General features: G+C 40.5%; 1 protein-coding gene across 2 annotated transcripts in view; it reads left to right on the forward strand.

Annotated features, from left to right (window-relative positions):
- Positions 1-20,689, forward strand: part of NKAIN4 (sodium/potassium transporting ATPase interacting 4) — a 121,195-nt gene that overhangs the window by 41,072 nt on the left and 59,434 nt on the right. For both annotated transcript variants that reach the window (XM_072633318.1, XM_072633319.1), the window contains exon 2: positions 19,103-19,240. In XM_072633318.1, coding sequence (XP_072489419.1) covers positions 19,103-19,240 — 138 coding nt within the window. The remainder of the gene's footprint in view (positions 1-19,102; positions 19,241-20,689) is intronic.

The following is a 20,689-nucleotide window of genomic DNA, read 5'->3' on the forward strand; positions in this document are numbered from 1 at the left end:
GTGTGTGTGTGTGTGTATGTATCCAAAAATGACTGTTATGTTAAAACAAAAGGCACCAATAAACATTTTAAAAATAATTGTTTACTTAGTGCAAGGAGCTGAGGGCCAGGCTATTATATTATTCTAGGATCACATATCTAGAACTGGGAGAGAATTTAGAGATCAAGGATCATCTAGTCTAATTTGCTCGTTTTCTAGATGAGGAACTAAGGCCCAGAGAGGTTAAGCAATTCACCCAAGGTCATACAGGTTGTAAGTGCAAGTATGCAAATCCAGGTCCAGTGGTTCTAAATGCAGTAGCTTATTGTTCAGTCTTGTCCGATTCTTCGCAAGCCCTTGAACATACTGTACATGAGGGTTTTCTTGGCAAAGATACTGGAGTGGTTTACCATTTCTTTTTCCAGTGGATTAAGGTGAACAGGGTTAAGTGATTTGCCCAGTAAGTATCTGAGGTTAAATTTGAACTCAGGTCTTCCTTACTCTGGGCCAGCACTCTTTCCACTGAACTATCTACCTGCCCCTAAGTGCAGTAGCATCCATTGGTACTGTACCATACCCACCTTCTGGCAGACTCTTCTTGATTACTGTTCCTTGATCCTTTTTTTTTCTCCTGGGATGTTGGTGGCTTCTTGGGAACCTACACTCCGTTGCCTAGAGATTGGCTTGGCAGCCAAATTGGAGATCATAGGACTGGAGAGCTGCTGAAAGAGGGGAACACAGGAACTTAATAAACAACCCTTTAACATTTTAAAGAAAAAGCTTGTTTTTGAAAAAAAAAAAGTGTCCCTCCTCCCTTCCTCTCTCACCAAAAGCCATTTCAGGGGACAAGTTCTGAAGTTTTATTTTATCCCTTGATTTAGGGTCATACTGTTCTCTCTAACTGAGCCAAGGGCTTTGCTCCTTTCTTAGACTGCCATCTAAGAACCCATTCTTCCCTGAGGATTCACACAGCCTGGACACATTCAGATGCTTTTAAGTGGGAGGGCTGAGTGGTTGTTCTGCTTGCTGGGCCATCTATACATGGGATTTCAAGAAATAAATACCACCCATGAGTGGTACTTCAGAAATTGATACACCAGCAGCATGAAATCTGCCAGTTGGCTACTGTAGTGGCACCATTCCCTCCCTGCCTACCATGGTATTACATGGTGCCGAAGGCTGGCACAAGTAGAGTCTGCCTTTGTCCTCCTCCCTCTCCCCTCCACCTTGGCTCCTTGCCCCACTTCCAGACTGCTTTTTCTCTGCCAGCAAAGGCCTCCCACTTCTGCACCTGGCATGGTGTCCTTCCTTCAGTTTTTTCTTTCTTTTTAAGTTGCTTCTTCCGCTCAGGCTTTCAGCACCAAATTCCTTCCAAATCATTTCAGCTTGTCTAAATGTTTTTCCTTCTGGTAACAATCTGGCCCAGGGCCTCAGTTTATCTTTTTCTTGGGATGGGGGCTATCAAGTAAGATCATATTGAGGACTGAGCTGACTCAGATTTACTTGTTTCTCTGTCCTGTTGGATAGTGCCACTGACTGACATTGCTGTACTTTCTCCTTTGTCTGGAGCTCAGCTCCAGATTCTCAGTCAACCAGAAGACTTGGCCCCAGTCAATGAGCAAACATTTATTAAGTACCTACTGTGTGCTAGACAATCATTGGAGATACAAAGACACCTCTTCCCCACCCTGACAGAGTCACTGCTCTCGTGAACTTTACAGCCAGCCCCTTAATCTGCCAGCTTGTGGTTTTGACTTTTGTCACCCACAGACTGGCCCATCCCACCAATATTCTATTCACTGACCCAAAGGTTCAACTAGGAGGTGGTTATCTTCAATTTCTGAAATGAGTAGGACCCTGACAGTCCTATCAGTGAAGTGAGCCCTCATAGGCAGAAATTAAGAAAGACATGAATGTAATATTTATTCTTCTAATAGGGTCACAGAACCTCCAGGACCCTGTGATCTTCTACCCAGGCACATGGGAAATAATGAGGGGCTCAAAAGTTGTGGCTACTGCCCAGGGCTTGGGTATAATCTTTGCCTAAGACCCAAAGGAGCTTATGGAAAGTGACCCAGGAGCAGAAACAGAGGGCCGTAGGGAAAACTGCCCACAGAGCTGCAAAGGTCTACCACACAATTCTTACCACATTATTTTTTTCCCTCTTTTTCTCTTTCAGGCACTCAAATCTGGGACAATTTGCTTTGCCTACAGTTTTCATTTATGATTTCTTGAAACATAGCTCTGAAAAAACAGGCTTGAAAAAAAAACCCTTTGTGTTTCAAATGAAGCTATTTGACCAGCTTTTAAACCCAAATCACTCTGACTTTCACTGAATAGCTAATAATAGGTTTTGATGGTTTAGAATAACTGTAAATAGCAATTGTTTTCTTTTCTGTCCAGAAACTCTGAGGATCTTTCCCCTGCCAGTTTGATATTTTTTGTCATGGTAAACGAGGCCATCTTTTGTCTCAATTCTTACCTGGCCCTCAGTCATTGAATGGGTGTTGCCTCAGATAAACTGTAACCTGGGAAAGACCCTAATTTAGGAAGGTCAAATTCATTCACTGCATTCAGAGCCATTGCTAGTCAGCTTGACTTTTTTGTTGCCCCTAGACTTCAGTTGCTCTGCAGGAGAGAGTGAAGCTGATGACTTTTCAGTCCACAAGCAAGTCAGGATATCATCCTCATGGTGTCATTGGTCCTCTTTGAGAAGAAAGAATGAACAACAGCTCAGTTCCAGAATCCTCCTCATCCAAAAGCCTAGGCCTCAGGAAGACCTTGGTCTCAGTCAGTCAACAAGCATTTATTAAGCATCTACTGTGTACCAGACATTGTGCTAAGCACTAGAGATACAAAGACAACTCCTCTTACCTCTACTGCTCCCTGTAAATATAGTGGTATGTTCTATCACCCTCGTATCATGGGTAGACCTAATACTATCTCTTCATATCACAGCTTTCTCTCTTTTTATTTGCTGCCTATAGGCTGATCCAGAGTCAGGGGAAATAGGGTGGTGCCTTCATTAGGGCTAATGGCTTCAATTACTGCTTTACTGGTCCACAGGTCCAGATGCCCTGCCTTCTCAATGATGGTAGCACCTTCCTAGACACACAATGGAAGCAATATTGTAGACCAAGATGTGACTTGGAACCCTGGAAAGAAGGGGAAAAGCTGACTTTGTGTGATGAGTGGCTGTAGGAACTCCAGATTTTGGTTCAAGATTCAGCAATTTCCTGGCAGGAGTATGAATGAGGAGTAAATCAGAAGTGTAGGGACAAAGTGAAAGAGATATTCACAGAAGCCAGCCTTTTTTTTTTTTTTTTTTAACATTGGGGCCACATGTTTACCCCCTTTTATTTTCTGAAGACTAAAGATCCATTCATTCAGAGTTGTTTTAAAATCCAGAGTTCTGCTTTGTCTCTTAGTTTTTCCAAAGAAAAATGCCCAAGCTGGGCATGTTGGCACCCACCAAGGTTTGGGGGAAAAATAACAAAAAATTCTAGTGCTCGTATACACAGACACACACCCACACCCGCACATCTACACGAACACCAAAAATTGTGGAAGGTGCATGAGAAATTGAGCTTTGCCAGTGAAGGGCATTTGGGGCAGTAGGTAAAAAGTGGTTAATTGCCATTTTTTTTTTTTGTTTAGCTTAGTGGGGAGGAACTCTTAGGGTTGATTCCATTGATGTGACACTCCCTCCCCCCTCCTTGCTGTCTCTCTTTATGTCCCTCAGGTTCTAAAACAACCAAGGACTGATTTGTCATGTAAATTAGTAGCCCAGCTAGGGCTGATCTCCAGGCTCACCATGGGGCTCTAATGATAATTTTCATTAAACTCCTTCTGTTTTGAATAACCAGGCAATCTGGGAGGACAGCAGGAGCAGCCGCAATTATAGCTGAGGGCCCACCGCAGGGCAATGCTGGGTGTTGGAATGCCACTGGGCTGCTTAAAAGAAACTGCAGGAGAACCTTGTGCCCCCTTTCTCTGTCTTCCAAGGAGAAGTTCATAATCTAGCCAATCTGACTTGGGTCTAGGCTTAGAGGGATTTGTATTAGCTATTGAGGCCTCTGGAAATTACCCAGTCCTTCCATTGCGTTGGTTCTGAAACTGGCCTGTTTCCATGGTTTAAGAGTGAGCCGCAGGTGACCTGAGTAAGAGGCCTAGTTGGTATGGCAGGGCCAAGAACATCAGCTTTGGGTCCCGGCAAGTGATGTGAAGGACAAAGGGCCCAAGCATGCAGCAACAGACTTCTAAGCTTCCCTTAGGGGTGGATAAATTCTAGGGTAGAATAGATGTTGGGGCGGAATTAGAGATTTCTGTGCTAATGAATTCCCACCTACCCAGGCTCAATTCCTAAGAATTATGAGGTAGCTGGGTGGCTCAGTTGATAGAGTGCTGGGTCCAGAGTCAGGAAGACCTGTGTTCAAGTCCAATCTCGGACACTATTAGCTGTGTGACCCTGGCCAGGGCACTTGACCTCTGTCTGCCTCTTTCTTTCTTCTGTCAAATGGGGATAATAATAGGACCTACCTCCCAGAGTTGTTTTGAGGACCAAATGAAATATTTGTAAAAAGTGCTTAGCATGATGACTGGCACATAGGTGCTAGAGAAATGATTATTCCAGGTCTGCACAACATAGGACCCTTGGGACTCTTGTATCAGCCAAATGTAGGGTTGCCACTGCATATGCTCCTGTTTATCACCTGACTTGAGGCAACTAACCATCGTCAATCTGTCTCTAGTCTAATCTATCTGTGACCCAAAGAAGTTTAGCCTGTTTTAATTTTGGCCCCTACCTGCTGCCAAGTTGTGCAGGTCTGGCTTATTCTGTTCCCAAGAGATTGGTGATTTTTAGCCTTCTAATCTGGAATGGTGGTGTAGTAGATCTGGACATGGATTTGGGAGGATCTGTGTTAAAATCCCGTCTCAGACACTTAGCTTACTATCTATGTGATCCTTAAGTCACTTAAACTCTCTGTGCCTCAGTTTTCTCATCTGTAAAATGAGAAGTTTGGATTCCCTGGCTTTTGAGGTCACTTCTAGCCCTAAAATTTATGACCCTATGTCAGTAATGCAGGATGAATTGAGATGGAGTGATTGGAGAAACTTGTTTTTGAGGCTGAGCTAAAGTTGCCATTAGTAAATTTAAATTTCCCTTTCGTCACCTATCCTAATTACCTCCCTTTGTTCTTCCACTCAATTGTACCCCAATCAAGGTATTGACAGATTGTTGGTGTGATTATTTGAGTGTAGACTCAATGCTTGTGCTGAGGGAACAGACTGTTTAAAACAGGTACATGGAAAGAAGGGAAGGCAAGGAGCATTAGCCAATGGCCTATTAATGTGCCAGGCATGTTGCTAAGCACTTTACAGTCCTTATCTCATTTGATCTTCACAACAACCCTGGGAGGTAGGCACTATTATTATCCCCATTTTTTAGATGGGGTGTACAGAGGTTAAATGACTTACCCAGGATCACACAGCTAGTAAATGTCTGAGACCAGATTTGAATATAGGTCTTCCTGCCTCTGGGCCCAGTGCTCCATCCACTGAGCTGCCAAGCTTCTCTGTGCCAACATTATGTATCCAGGCGCTTGCAAATTAAAACAAAAACTAACAACTGTTGAATAGATGTTAAGCTTAGTCCTGGATAATTTGGATTTTGCGTGGTAGCTGAGGGGTGGAGAAGTACAATGGTTAGTGCATAATAGCTAGAAATGGTGAATTTCCATCTAGAGCTAGGGGAATGCTGTGTTTGGGCCTGTCCTAGAGGATGATTGTGAATCCCTCCTTGGGCTGTTTCCAACTGTAAATTCAACTATAGCAGGAAGAGTGCTTGGCTGGAGGCTGAGAGGCTGTTTACAATCTTTTAGCAGCAGCCCTTGGCCATGTTGGGTCCTGGGAAGCTCCAATATAAAGCAACAGGATGAATCATTAGAAGACTCCATGAAATGGCATTTCAGGCACCTACCCATCAGGTCCTCCATGCCTGTATCATTGAGGGTGTAATGAACCTGGGGCGTTTAAGCAGCTCCAGGGACCCCAGGGTCTTGGCTTAATTGAGAATGGTGTTTGCTTTATTAAATGGCAGTGCTGCCCAAACAGACCTCCTGGGGTACAGAGCTACCCAGCTCAATTAGACCCCAGACCTCTCTTACGCTGAAAAGCATGCTGGGGATAGAATTGCAAGAGCCTAGAGGAGGGTTACCTTGACAACACTTACAATAAACATTTGTTGACTGAATATGGAATGAATTGTGCCTTTGGTTTGGGTAAGACCTTGAAAGGTTATTTAGTCTTCTACCTTGCAGTGGAGCAGGTTGTGGCTAAAACTTTCCAGACTGTTAAGAGGTTTAGATAAGGAAATGAGATCTTGGGGACATAATTATATATCAGACCCTAAGAGTGGCTTGGGAGAGCGGGGACAGCCAAGAGAACTCTTATAATGTCTGGGAACTATGTTTTTTGTTTGTTTATTTGTTTGAGTAGAATTCGGTGTGCTTGGGCACCTTGATGGCACGGTGGATAGAGTGCTGGACCTGGAACCAGGAAGACCCATCTTTGTGAGTTCAAAGCCATCCTCAAAGATTTAGTAGCTGTGTGACTCTGGGCAAGTCACTTAATCCCTTTTGCTTCCATTTCCTCATCTGTTAAATGAGCTGGAGAAGGAAAAAGCAAGCCATTCTACTATCTTTGCCAAGAAAACTTCAAATGGGGTCACGAAGACTCAGACACAACTGAACAACAACAAAAACATGTGCTTGGAAGTGAGGGGTCCCAAAGTTGTAAGAGACCTAGTTTATATTAATTTTACTCAGACAATCTCCTTAGTCCCAAATCAATGCACAGTAGATTAGTATTTGCCAAGTGACTTTAATCTTCATTTGATACCTGGAGGAGAAAGTCCCAGGTGGGCAAAAAAGAGTCCAAGTACCATAATCTAAATCCATAATCTAAGGCAGTGGTGTCAAACTCAAATAGAAACCGATTCCTTCAGGCTTATGTCTTGATTAGAAAACCACAAATCCGCATTATCTATGTTCTATTGTATTTTTATTTATTTTGTTTAGCATTCCTCAATTACGTTTTCATTTAGTTCTGACTATACTCAGATTTGTTGGCCAGGAAGTTGACACCTCCTCTCTAGGATTCTGTTTCCAAATCTATCACTGCAATTTTTCCAAATGTTCAGAAGGAATGCCAGGAGGTATTGTGAGAATTCCAAATTCCAATTACTTCCATCAGATTTGGATGAGCTGAGGAGTTGTCTAGCAAGTCTGATGAATGTAGACATCTAGTCTGGATTATGAAGCATAAGATCAGACTCATCAGGCTAGGTCAGCCTGGAAAGAGTGTTTCTCATATCAATGTATAGTTTTAGAAGAGGGCAGGATGTCCTCCATAGCATTTGTGGTATAAGGATTGTGGTCTGAGGCTCTAGAAAGTCTAGTTGGCTTCCTGGGCTTTTCACCTCATTTCATTTTAGAGCTGAGATTCCCTTTATAGGTGAAAGAACAAGCATAATTAAACTAAGATTGTTATTCCAAGTCCTAGAACCAACTGGGAATTTCTGCAGTCAGAGCTGGTGGTACAAAAGGTTATTTCAGTTGAGGGGACTGGGGTGGAGACAAAGACCCTGCTTAGAACATGGACAGGAGGTTGTTTTCTGCATTGTGAATGTCAGAAGAGGAGCTCACCACAGCTCACTACCTGGTGGCTTCCTATTTTAACTAATTATTCTTGCTAACTTGGTGCTAAGCTGTTCATTCTACGACTGCTACTTAATAACTATGAATGATGTCAGTGGCTATAAATTTAGTACCCCTGAGCAAAGCCTTACTCACTCCTCCCAATGTGTTTCTGAACCTATATCAGAGCTCTTTATTTCTCTCTGGTATTAAGGACTGATTTATATCCATCCCTGAGACTCAGACATGCAGGGAGCCTTTTTAAAATAAATGATTATTTGGTTTGTCCTACCTTGTTTCTTCTCTGTTCTGCTTGTCATGGAGTCAGTACCAGAACCCGAGGAAGGTGGGATGCTGAATATTTGAGGTTGTAAGGGGAAAGAAGGCTCTGTGAGTCTGAGAAGAAAGAATTATGCACAAGGGTTGGAAGCAGCACTTATAAATGTAATCATTATTATTCTAAAGATAATCCAAATAGATTTTTTTCTGAAATTTGGAGTGTGATTACCCTCCCCTTCCCTAAGTTTCTTAGTATGATGATGACTAGCTCTAGCTGCCACTTACTACTTGTGTGACCTTGAGCAAATTAATTTTTCTCTCTGGGCCTCAGTTTCCCTATTTCATTTTTTGGAGGCAATTGGACTGAAGTGACTTGCCCAGGGTCACATAGCTAGTAAGTGTCTGAGGCTGAATTTGAACTCAGGTCCTCCTGATTCTAGGGCCAGCGCTTTATCCACTGAATCACCTACTTGCTGTTAGTTCCCCTATTTCTAATCTGAAGGAGTTAGATTAGTTAACTTCCCAGGGTTCATATACATAGACATTGCTTCTTAGATATGCCTGAAAAGTAGGCTTCTCAATAGTTTGGGAAAGGTGGTCTTTTCTACATGTTTAATGTAACCCAGGGCCTAAGGATAGAAACACAGGGGAAGGGAAGTGACCATAAACTTGCTTGGGAAATTTACTGTCAGGTAAACCAATTTATTTTTCCTGTCCTTTCTCCCCAGTTATAGGCCAAGGGAAGATGAAAATTTTGAACTAATAAGATTGAGGCTTCAAGAGGTTAACAAGTAGAAATGCAGAAATCTAGTGCCTCTGTTCTAGGGGAGACATAAAAAGATAGGGCAGTAGTAGTAGTAGTGCAGTGAACACTAGACTTGGAGTCAAGAGGTTTTTCTTCACTCATGTCTCTTTGTGACCCCATTTGGGATTTTCTTGGCAAAGATAATGGAGGGTTTGCCATTTCCTTCTCCAGCTCATTTTACAGATGAGGAAACTGAGGCAAACAGGGTTGTGTAACTTGCCCAGGATCACACAGCTACTAAGTATCTGAGACTGATTTTGAACTCAGGTCTTCCTGACCCAGACCTAGTGCTCTATCCACTATGTCACCTAGATTCCCTGGCTAAGGAAGACTTGCATTCAGATCCTACCTTGGACACATTAGCTACGTGACCCTGGGCAAGTCACTTAATCCTTGAGACTCGGTTTTATTTTTATAAAATGGGGAGAATAATAGCACCTGTCTCTTAGGGATGTTGCTGTTCAGTTGTTTTTCAGTCATGACTTATGTTCAATTCCAAGCCTAGTCACTGCACTACCTGTAGGGTTGCTATATGTATCAAATGAGATAATACAAAATATTACATAATATTAGTTATTAGTATTGTCTAAATTGATCATAATCTTTCAACCTTCTCTGTAATATTTTAGGAAAAAACATTCTAAACCAGTGTTGGTCTTGGTTGCCATTTCATTCCATTTGGTATGTAAATCAAATATTTGCTAACTAAAATGCCGTTTAGGCTTTCTCTATGGTATTTAATTTATATCAGTTAAACTTCTGCATGAAATTATTATAGCTTTTGTCTATGTCCTTTCTTCCTTCCATACCTTTTCATTATCAATAACTTGTTTAAAGAGGTCAGGATGGAATTGTTTTAATTGCATGCCATATTTTTTCATTATTTTTAGTCTTTTAACTTTGTACTAGTTTTGATCTTGACTGGCAAATAGAGTCTCATTGTACACGGCCGCTGATTCCTTGCTGACACACTGACTGATTTCCACATTATTAGTGAGTCGTTTCTTGCCTCTTAAAACAGATAGTGTCGTTTTCTGCGGTATCTGTTTGGTGTTGACCATGTGCCTTTAGATTCTTGAAGAAAATATTTATGACAAAAAGGTGCAAACCTCTGGTCTCTTTATTTTTCTTAATCCATTTTTTCAATATACTTTTTACCTCTTTTGCATTGAAGTCTGAAAGCATACATTGATTTAATTTAGAGAGTTCTAGTGAGTTCTTTGAAGAATTTTTCTACTTCATTCTTGTAACATATCAGTACATAAGCTGTGATCTTTTCATAATGGTCTTTTTTTGTACGAACTTTGCAAACATTGCAATCGAACATGATCAAATGTTCCATTAAATGATATTCCTTATTGTTTTTGGAGGCAGTCATCTCTGCCATTTACTTTATTCGACTCTGCACTTAGCTACAGCTTACATCTTCATTTTGCTTTCTTTTATATGGAGAATGCCAAGACTGATACAATTCAATTCCTTCAGTATTATGTCTATTTATTGGTCTTTGGACAAGGCTCTCACTTTTAGAATACCAATAGCCGAGTTAATGCTTATAAAGGATCTTAAATCTGAATTAAATGTAATTCTGAACAACCTCTCTGCCCCATCACTCTGCCTTTGTCCCCAAGGAATGGAAGCGGCTGAACAAGGAAGAGGACCATTTTGCATTTTTCTTTGTTCCATGGTTTTCCACAACCAAATAATTCATCCCCAGGTAGGCAGCCTACTGGTAATGAGTCTGTTCTTGAGCTGATCTTCAAAAAATAGACTCAGTCTATTGTCATGATTATAATGAAAGATTTTCCAGCTTGGTAAAATCTGCTGGAGGTGGGCAGACTTCTAGAGCCCATAGGCATGGAAGGAGCAATGAGACCTGATTTTATAAGTAAAGTATACTTACTCAGAGTTATAGCAATAGTGTGAGACTTAAGTCTCAGGGCACTTGGAATAAGTGTAGTACACTGTGTTGTAGAATGTAGTGATCATAACTTCATTCATACAGCAAACATTAATGTTATTTACTCTGGAAAGACCACTGTGTTAAGTGTTAGGGATACAAAGAGGAAAAAAGGAGAAAATGCCTGCCCTCAAAGGGCTTACCAATCTCATAGACTCTAAATAGGAAGCAGAGATTCTAAAACTTTCAGGAACTAATTGTCTATTGCAGTGGTTTTGACTAGGTAACCCCATTCCAAGATATATTTTTAAGTTGAGGTTAATTTGGTTGGATGGAATTAGAAAGCATCAATAATCACAAAATTAAGTGAATTCAAATGAAATTTGTTTGGGAGAGGTTTTTTTTAAAGGACAAGGAAATTCACATCTGAAAATCAAAATTTGTCTTTGGATATTAAAACATTGGTTAGCAGCATGGAATAGTAGAATGCAGATTCTGGAACTAACAGACCTGGTGTCAAATCTTACCTCTGATACTTTCTACCTGTGTGACGTTGAGTATGTTGTTTAACCTCCCTGAGCCTCCTATCTACAAAAAGAAAGGTTTAGACCGGATGGCTTCTAAGGTCTCTTCCAGGTCTAAATCTTTGATCTAAAATTTAGAAATCCTATTATAGAAGCATTTGCATCAAAGTCAGGGAATGTCTTACTAGCCCCACAGTATACCTAAGTATCCACTTACATTCTATCCTAGCTTTCTATCCAAGTCTAAAGGAAAGGACTGAGGTGGTTAAGGGAGGTAGGTGGCACAGTGGTTAGAGCTGGGAAGACCTGAATTCAAAACCATCTTCAGATACTTACCAGCTGTATGACCCTGGGCAAGTCACTTAACTTCTCTCTGCCTCAGTTTCCTCATATGTAAAATGGGGATAATAATAGCATCTACCTACCAGGGTTGTTGTGAGAATAAAATGGAGTAATATTTGTATTCTGTAAATCTTAATATATATGTATATATAAGTATATATATTATATATAATTTGCTACTACTAGAGGGTCACAAGGACCCTCAATATCATCTATAATTATGTATTCTATAACTCTTAAAGCACCATATAAATAGTAGCTATTATCATCATCCATAATAATGAAAAGCCTGTCCTGTCCAACAGAAGATAAATCATTCCAGGGCAGAAGTGCAATGATCCTTCTGTACCTTTGGGTGATACATTCAATGACTTCCCTGAGTCCTGATATCATCATCATCATCATCAAATATTTGGGAGTAACCTTGTGCTCCTAGGATTATATTAAATGCACAATAGGCCTTTTCATAAGGTAGTGAACATATAATCTCTGTCCGGAGTACTAAGAACACAAACATATGGAACTGAGAATGTTATGATGGGGTCACATGTTGTACAGATTGAGCTAGATAACCCTTACATTTCCTTCTAATTCTCAGATTCTATTATTAAATACTGACAAAGAATAAAAACACTTGAATAGGCTTTTCATTTGGGGGCACATAAATTTATAGACATGTACATTTATAGCTTTATATATCCAGAAGAAAGTAAGCAGGTATGATAGGGTTAATGTCGTCCTACTCTAGAGGTGGATTTTCATCTGTTTAAATTAGGGAACAATGCACTTCTGGATGCTGAGTGACTTTCCCCATTATCACTGAGAAGCTTTATTTTAAACTGATGATAAATGAATGTTAATGACATTTTGTTATTTTCATCTTCAATAGGGTTTTACTATTTGAAAGCTTTAGAGGGTCTTTCTTTATGGAGGGCCTTGAGTGGTTGTGGGTCATCAACAAAACAGCCACCTTGATTTCCACTTCATTGGGAAAACAACATGAGAATCAATATTGACTAAGTGGACAAAGGAGGATGCAGGCCAGTGAAAGCTTTTTATCTCTGGGACTTCTAGTGGGATAACAAATGAGGCAACCAAACAGATAGAGAATCATGAAAAGTAACTACTGATTTGGACCCATGAAGGTTGTTGTAATAGAAAAAAATGGATAATGGCTTATATTTCTATAGAAATGTTAAGTTAAGAACCACTTTACATGCATTAAGATCTGTATCCACAGAACTAAGTACAGTGACTGGCACAGAGGAGGCTTTTGGTAAGTGCTTGTTGATTGATTGCCAGTAACCAATGAGAATTAAGTACTCAGAAGAACTGTTCCTCATTAGAATTAATGTTCAGAAGATATAAAGAGGCAGTTTTCAAAGGAAGAAATCCAAGCTATTGACAATCATATGAAAAATGCTATAAATCACTAATATTTAGAGAAATAAAAATTTTTAAAAAGCCTGTGGTCAGGCCTAGCTGACTAGCAAAGATGAGAAAACAAGAAAATGACATTTGCTGGCAGGGCTGTGGAAAACAGGTACACTCTGGGAGGAGCTATAAATTAGTCTAGCCATTCTGGAAAGCAATTAGGCACCATGCCCAGAAAGTTGCCAAATGACTCAAATCCCTTGACCTAGTTATTTTATTACGAGGTCTTATATTTCAAAAGAAAAAGGAAAGAAGAAAAGGATCTGTATGTATAATCTATGTATATATGTAGGTATAAACCTATATTTATAATAGTTCTTTTCATGGTAGCCAAACGTTGGAAAATAAAGTGGTGTTCTGTTGGCTAATGGCTAAACAAATTATTGTATATGAATGTGGTGGGATATTTTACCATAAGAAATGATGAAATGGACAATTTCAGAGGAAGAGCTTTATGAATTGATGGAGAGTGATGTGAGCAGAAGTCAGAGAATGATTTATGTAGTGATAACATTATAGAGAAAAAGAACTTTGAAAGATTTTAGAACTCTGATCTAAACGACCAATAATAAACCTCAAGCCCAAAATAATGAAGGTACAATATGCCATTCACCTCCTGGCATAGAAATGATTCATTTGAAATGCAGGGACATTTTTGAACATGGTTAATGTGGAAATTTGTTTTGCTAGATTATGGAGATAAGTATTGAAGCATTTTTTTTGTTTTTCATTATTTTGTTTGCTTAGTGGGGTGTAATGGGAGGCATAGATCAATTTTGAAGTATTTCTTGCTTGAAAAGTAAATAAAATAAATTCTAAAAATAAACAAAGTACAAAAAGATATGAAAGTCAAGTAGAATTTTTTTGGGGGGAAGGGGGTCTAGTCTAGGCTGGATGTGGTATGGGTCCATTCCCAATATTGATCAACATGGAAGCTTTAACTTGCTCTGTGTTTCTGAGCTGAACTGGTTTGCCCCTTCTTTAGCCATCCTGGTGACCTCCCTACCCTGGGGGCTTATCCTATCGGTGTTGCACTTGGTATATATACCCAGTTAAATTTATCTAAAACTTTGTCACTCAAGAGTTCCACCAGCCTCAGCCTTAGCCTCCCCAGCCTCCCCAGGCTACAAATGTGTGCCAGCACACTTGTCTAGTCAGGAAAAAGTTTACATCCACCTAGTTTGCTAGATTCCTGATTAAAGGAGAAAGTTCGTGGCAGGTATGACTATATAGTACCTGAACTCAAATGAAATGAAACCTGATGTCCAGCACCAATCCAAATTTAGGATTTTCAAAGGTCACTGGCAGCTGTGCATAAATCCCTTAGGTAAAGATTAAACATGTAGTATATCACTATGGCTGATGAGAAAGACAAAATCTTTTGTGCCATGGGAGATTTGGAATTTGACTGTGGAATGAATAAATTCTTATTTCAAAGGCTAGGCTTGTTATCAGAGTGGCAATGAATGGGATGCATTTTATAACATTTTCCAGTTAGTGAAAACAGTTCAAAATATGACAGCATGTGGCACTTCAAGGTTGCTTCAAAGAAGATATTAATTTAATTTGGAAACACAGCAGGTTCTCCATCGACCTTTCTTCCTACCTCCCTCTCCCTCCCTCTCTTCTTCTCCTCTCCCCCTCTCTTCTTCCCCACCCCTCATTCCCCACATACACAGCTGTCTTCCAAGGACAAAACCTCATCCAGCATGGGAGGCTTTAAATCGCTTCCTTTTAGCGACATGCTGTTTGGTTTCCTTCCTGGAAATTGAAATATCAATTCTTTGGCTGCCTTCTCTGATTTTGCATGCCAGTGGTGTCACTGCAGAATGCCATCTCAAGTGCTGATCCTTTAAATTCCGCCTCTAAGTTAGTCATTGTCACTTAAGCTCTAGACTTTCCATTGACCTTTCCAGCAGTTCTTTCAAGGTACTAATACTCCATGGAATCGCCACAGCGAAGAATGCAGGAATATGAACTTTCAGACAGGGTCAGATCAATGATCCATATAGTGCCTTGCCCATAGTAAGTGCTCAATAAATATTCGAGGAATTTTAAAAAAATCAATGGAGTCTCTAGCATTCAATCTCTGATCATGGTGCCATGGGGGGAATTTGTAGGTTATGGTGATATGCTCATCATGATTTAGAATAGTGTTAGAAAAATGGAAAACATAATCCTACCCTTCTAGGAAATGGCAAACCTTTTGGTTTTTCCAATATTGTTCCAGCATTCAATATTTTACTCTATATTCCATCCATTCTGGGCAATTCCTGGCCATCTACTTTGTCACTGAACTTACTGACCTGGGCCACTGAAACTCCAGAGATCTTAACCTGGGGGATTTGATATAGTTATTCCTTCCACATCTAGAGGGTAAGGGGTGTAGTGCTATAGCTCCCTGCCCCCACAATCTGGAAAATCTGTGTAAAAATTTTTGGCTCTCCCTTTGTACCAGAGAAGTCTGAATTTTTTCTTTTATGGGGTGTTTATAGTACCTTATTTTAAAATTTGGGTTAAGTATTTGGTCATAGACTCTGTGTCATCTGTGGCTTCCACAAAATTCCCCGAAAATTCTCATTTAATTTGTTATGCTGACCCATGATGAAACTTCAGTGAAGAAAGACAGATGTGAAAGAGATAACTGTACTCCACTTTGTAATTCCCATCTTAGAGATAAGTAGTCCTGATTGGTAAGTGAGTGAGCTAATGCAAATTCACACAGTCCCTTATCTAGCTGTACCAGTCATCTTACCTCAAATATACCCAGCCTTCCCACCTCCCACCATCAAATCAATACTAATATTGCTCTTGGAAAGTGCATGTCAGTTAATTCATCTATGGTTCCCTGTGGCTTCCCATACCAAAGCATCTTTCCCTGGCCATTACTTCTCTGTATGTATTGTCTCCCTCTGGTAAGCTCCTTGAACACCTTTTTGTATCTGTTCTTGAGTTCAGCAGTGCTTGGTCCCTGGTTAAGTGCTGAATAAATACTTTCAATTTGGTCATTTTATTGAACTTTTTGGTAACTATACAACTTTGGACCAATATCTTCAGGGAATCATGTGCAGTGACTGCAAAATGACTCTCCTGATCTATAGCTAATTCTTAAAGCCTATCTTCACAATATGGTCTGGATTATTTATTTCAGTAAGTGTCTGTTAGTTACCTGCCATTGACAAATGGAAAAATGAAAGCCCTTTTCCTCAAAGATCCGACATTCTACAAAGAACTTACTTTCTATACATTTTCCCTAAATGGATCACTGTACACTATATATGTGTTCATCTGCTACTTACCCATCCCTCACACAGCCTTGTGAGGTCTTCCTATAGTCTAAATCTACTTAACATTTCCTTACTTTGCAGAAATTAGCATCTATCATCATAAACACATGGAATTTACTGGGTCATCTGAGTGCCATTGATACATAATGGAAAGACCACGAAGCTTTGAGTCAGGATACCTCGTTAGGGCTCTGGCTTTGATACTACCTGGCTGTGAAGCATAAGACAAATAATACTATTTCTCTAAACTTTATTTCTTATTTCTCTTTCCCTATTTCTCCTTATTTATCTAATTTCACCACTTTAGAGTTGAGGAAACCTTTTTTTTTTTTTTTTAGTTTGTTCATTTTACCAGTCTACTTCCTAATCTCGATCTTGATGTTAGGGCTGGGCACTTCTGGAGGGAAAGTCCAGGCTGGTCCTCTTGTTATTACTGGCTTGTGTTAGCCCAGTATCTCAAGGCAGCTCACGTTGGGAACATGCAAACTTTCAGGGTTTCCATAGCGATCTGAGCCAGGGCAAAGTCTGATTGTCTTTTCCCTGGTCTAAACTCTCTAAGTTTCTCCCCTGGGTTTGGATCTGAATGAGAGTAGACTGTTGCTGGACCAGTCATTATGAGCCATCTGGCAGCTATGCTGATTCAGTGATAGAAATGCAAGCTTCCTTTTGGTCTGGGATTCCTGCCTTGGTTATTCCTCTGCAGACTTCACCCTGAGCTTGAAGTTGATAGTGAGACCTGCTTTGCTCCTGGAATCTAAGTCACAGATGCTTCTGTTTGCTTTCAAACTTGCTCTTCTTTTGGTACACAGCCCAGGACCCACTATCATTCAGCACCGTGAACTTCTGCCCATGGGTGCAGGTCCCCCATTCCATCTGTGATTCAAAAAAAGCTACAATTTGGTGCCTGTTTGCACATCCTGAATGAAGTCACTGTGTCCTAGTATGATTCTTGGGAACTCCTCTTACCCTTGTGAACAGGATCTTCCTGCATTGGATTGCTCTGGTCAGTGGTCTTATGGCCAGACCTGATCAACAGTATCCATGGAAACTTTCTAGCTCTCTCTGCTGACTTGAACTGGAAAAATAACTCGCTGTGATTTTTAAATTTGATTTCCCCAATAGGATTCTCTCCAATGTGTTTTCTAGGTCTGTTTGGAGGAGATTTGGGGGAAAGGAACTTATTGTACTTCATTCTGTAACCCTGCCATCTTGACACTATTCTCCCTTAACTCCCAACTTTTTTTACAAAAGGCAAGGACTCTACAGAAGAGATGGAAAGCTAGACCAAACCCAGCCACTGTGTAGGATTCAGGGAAGATCAGTGTCCTGGGGGAATTATAACAAGAATGTAACAGTCCCTTGTCCCGGATGATGCCAAGGAACCTTCTGGTTGTCAATATTCTTTCTAAAGAAAGTGGCAAAAGTCTATTTGAATTAACAGGAGAAGCTCCTCTGTATCATCCAGTACAGAGCTGCCAAGATCAGTTATGACCCAGTGGGCAGCTTGCCTCACTAGAAGGGGTACTACAAAAACCAAACCTTGGCTTAGTCCATGGGGAATCCTTGGGGTTAGAGGTCCACAAATGATTTTCATGGGCAGGAACCCCTTGAACTTCTTCATTCTCCTTGAAGAAAAGTTGGAAAGTGATCCATGTGCCATCTGGGTCTGCCTCTGCTGACTCTAAACACTGACTAAAACAGGTGTTAGAAGCCTTTGGAATCTCAAATGTTCATTGCTGTATTGCTTAGTCATCAGAGATCTAATGTTTTGGAAACCATGTGTTCTCCATATTCTCCTCCTAGAGAAGGAGCTTTTGGTATGTTCATCAGTACCTGCCTGAGGTATCGGGGACATGTCCCAGATGCAGAACAGCACTGTTTGACTTGCATCAAAGAGTTAGGGTCAGACTTGAGAAGGAAGCAAGTTTAAACCAGAACATGTGGATATTGGGGTGTGAGATGCTGAGAAAAACTGAAAGACTGGTTATCAGTAGAGACTGAGGGATCGAGGTTGAGGAATTAGTGGGGAAAGATGCAAGGAGTGACAGGGAGTTAACAAATGTTATATCTCAATAGGATTCTTCAGAACTTGTGTTGCTTCATTGTAGTAGCTTTTGGTCGTTGTTTCTACTTGCAGTGGATATGTAGGAATGGTCATGTACACTAAGACCTCAGTGGATTTTTGCTGATGATCATGATTAGAGCAGGGGCATATAAACTTCTGATCTCCTTTTTAGCCCTGTGGCTTTGTAGATAGATGGAGGTAGTAAGGTAGATATGTGTGGTCCCATCCAGGTGACTGGAAGGATTCAAGTGAAACAAATGAGTTATCTTTTATATGACTGAAATTGAAAGGCAGCCATGGTGGATGTAACATATAGAGAGCCAGTCTTGGAGCACGAATGTCCTAGGTTCAAGTTCAGTCTTTGACATTCTGACTGTGTGACTCTGAGCAAGTCACTTAACCTTTCAGTGCTTTAGACAAGACTCCAAGACTGCAAGTTGCAGAGAATGCCCTGGTGGAGGGCGTTTTCTCATCCTGGAGTTCCTTATACCAATGAAGTCACAGGTTTAATTCCTATCCCTAAAGTAGCCTTGAAAATATCCTTCCCTGGAACTTCTCTAATTTTGCTTGTGCTTTCCCCTATTGCATCCCTTGGGCATGACTCCAATTTGTTGTCTTTCTTGTGTGTGTTTTCTCTTGGGGACGATAATATACCTGGACAAGGAACCCAGAAATGCTGGATTCTGTTAAGATAAAGTATCCCTGAGCTTTAATATTTCATGTGTCGTAACAAACCTCCAGCTTCTATATCTTTCCTCACCTTATCTCTTCCTTCTTTTCCCCCCCTCAGCTTGCTGCATTAGAGAGACAAGTATTCGATTTCCTGGGATATCAGTGGGCTCCCATCCTGGCCAATTTCCTTCACATCATAATTGTCATCCTGGGCCTCTTTGGAACCATTCAATATAGACCTCGATACATTGTGGTGGTAAGTGATATTTGCTTATTCCAGTCTTCTCCCTAGGCCAGGAGGATTACAGGGGGCCTGAGTGGTATCCAGAAAACAATGCATTGAAAGAGAACAGAACCTGCTTTCTGTAGAGACATAAAACAGTTTAGCATATTTTAATTCCTTGCTTCTGGATCAGTGTTTTGTGCCAAGATAAAACTGATTTTCCCTCTTGAATCTGTCCAGTTCATCCTTGTTTTATTTATAAAAAATGAACCTTTTCATAAGTTACTAGGACCAATAATGAACATAGGATGTTAATTTTTAAAAAAAATAAGCAAAAACTCTTTCTTCTGGAACTTGAGGGTGGAAGGAGAGAAAGAAATTAACGTATCATTGTTGATGGACTGTAAAAGCCATCTTCAAGCCTTTCTACTCTGACTGCCATGCTCTGTTTTTTAAGCCAGCCCCACAATCGAAAGTGACAAGTCTCCCTTTCTTACTTCAGTGGAGAAGGAAAATTGTCAATTTAAATTCTCTGCTGATTTCAGAGAATGGTGAAGGGAGAGAGCCAGTGGGAGAACCATGAGAGTAATAAGCCGACATTCACTTGTGGGGTTGCTAACAGTCTTGGTCACCCAACACTGACAGGCTGACAAAGACTATATATACTATTTTATTTTCATAGAATCCTGGAATTTTAGAGCTGAAAGGGATTTGAAAGATGATCTAATTCAACCTCCTCATCTGACAGCTGGGGAAATATAGGTCCAGAGAAGGGAAATGACTTGGCCACCATCATGAAGTGAGGTGGTGGAACAAGATTAGAACTCAGATGTCCTGAACCCAAGACTGAGGACCTTTCCATTAGAATTTGTTGATATCTGCAGTCCTCCTTAAAGATTTAAAATAAATTAAACCAAACATATTCAATGCAATGGTTGTTATATTCCTTCTGTATTCACTCAAGTCTGCATTGGAATGAGAGTGATCTTTTGCTCACTAGGAAGCTGTAGTTCAGATAACTTTAGCCATTATAGTCTGGTCAGCCACTGAATATACTGAAGGTCAGCATATCAATAGTCCCAGAGAAACCTAATCATTTGATATGTGCCTCACTATAATACTGATGCCCCACCAATTCCTGAATTGTCCTTGGTCTTGATGGATCTTGTAGAAACTTAGTTCCATGTTCTAACTTCTTGCAGACTGATTGAATGAGGAATGAAGGGGGTTGCTTATATGCAGAAATCTGCAGTCAGACCAAGATGACTTAAAGAGTGCTTAGGAAGATTGATAATGACCTCCAAATGTCTTTTTCTCCCACTTATTAATTGAAATATAGTTGCAGCTGAAAATCCTCACAACCTGTCAGCTCAGTGTCTCATAGGCTAGCCCCAGTCAAATTGACTCATGGTATGTGTTCTAGCTAATGTTTTGCAGACCTTATGTTTTCTTCCTCCTTCTCCAAATGATTATGTGATCTGA

Source organism: Notamacropus eugenii, chromosome 1 (genome assembly GCF_028372415.1).
Source record: "Notamacropus eugenii isolate mMacEug1 chromosome 1, mMacEug1.pri_v2, whole genome shotgun sequence".
In the NCBI taxonomy this organism is placed as follows: Eukaryota; Metazoa; Chordata; class Mammalia; order Diprotodontia; family Macropodidae; genus Notamacropus; species Notamacropus eugenii.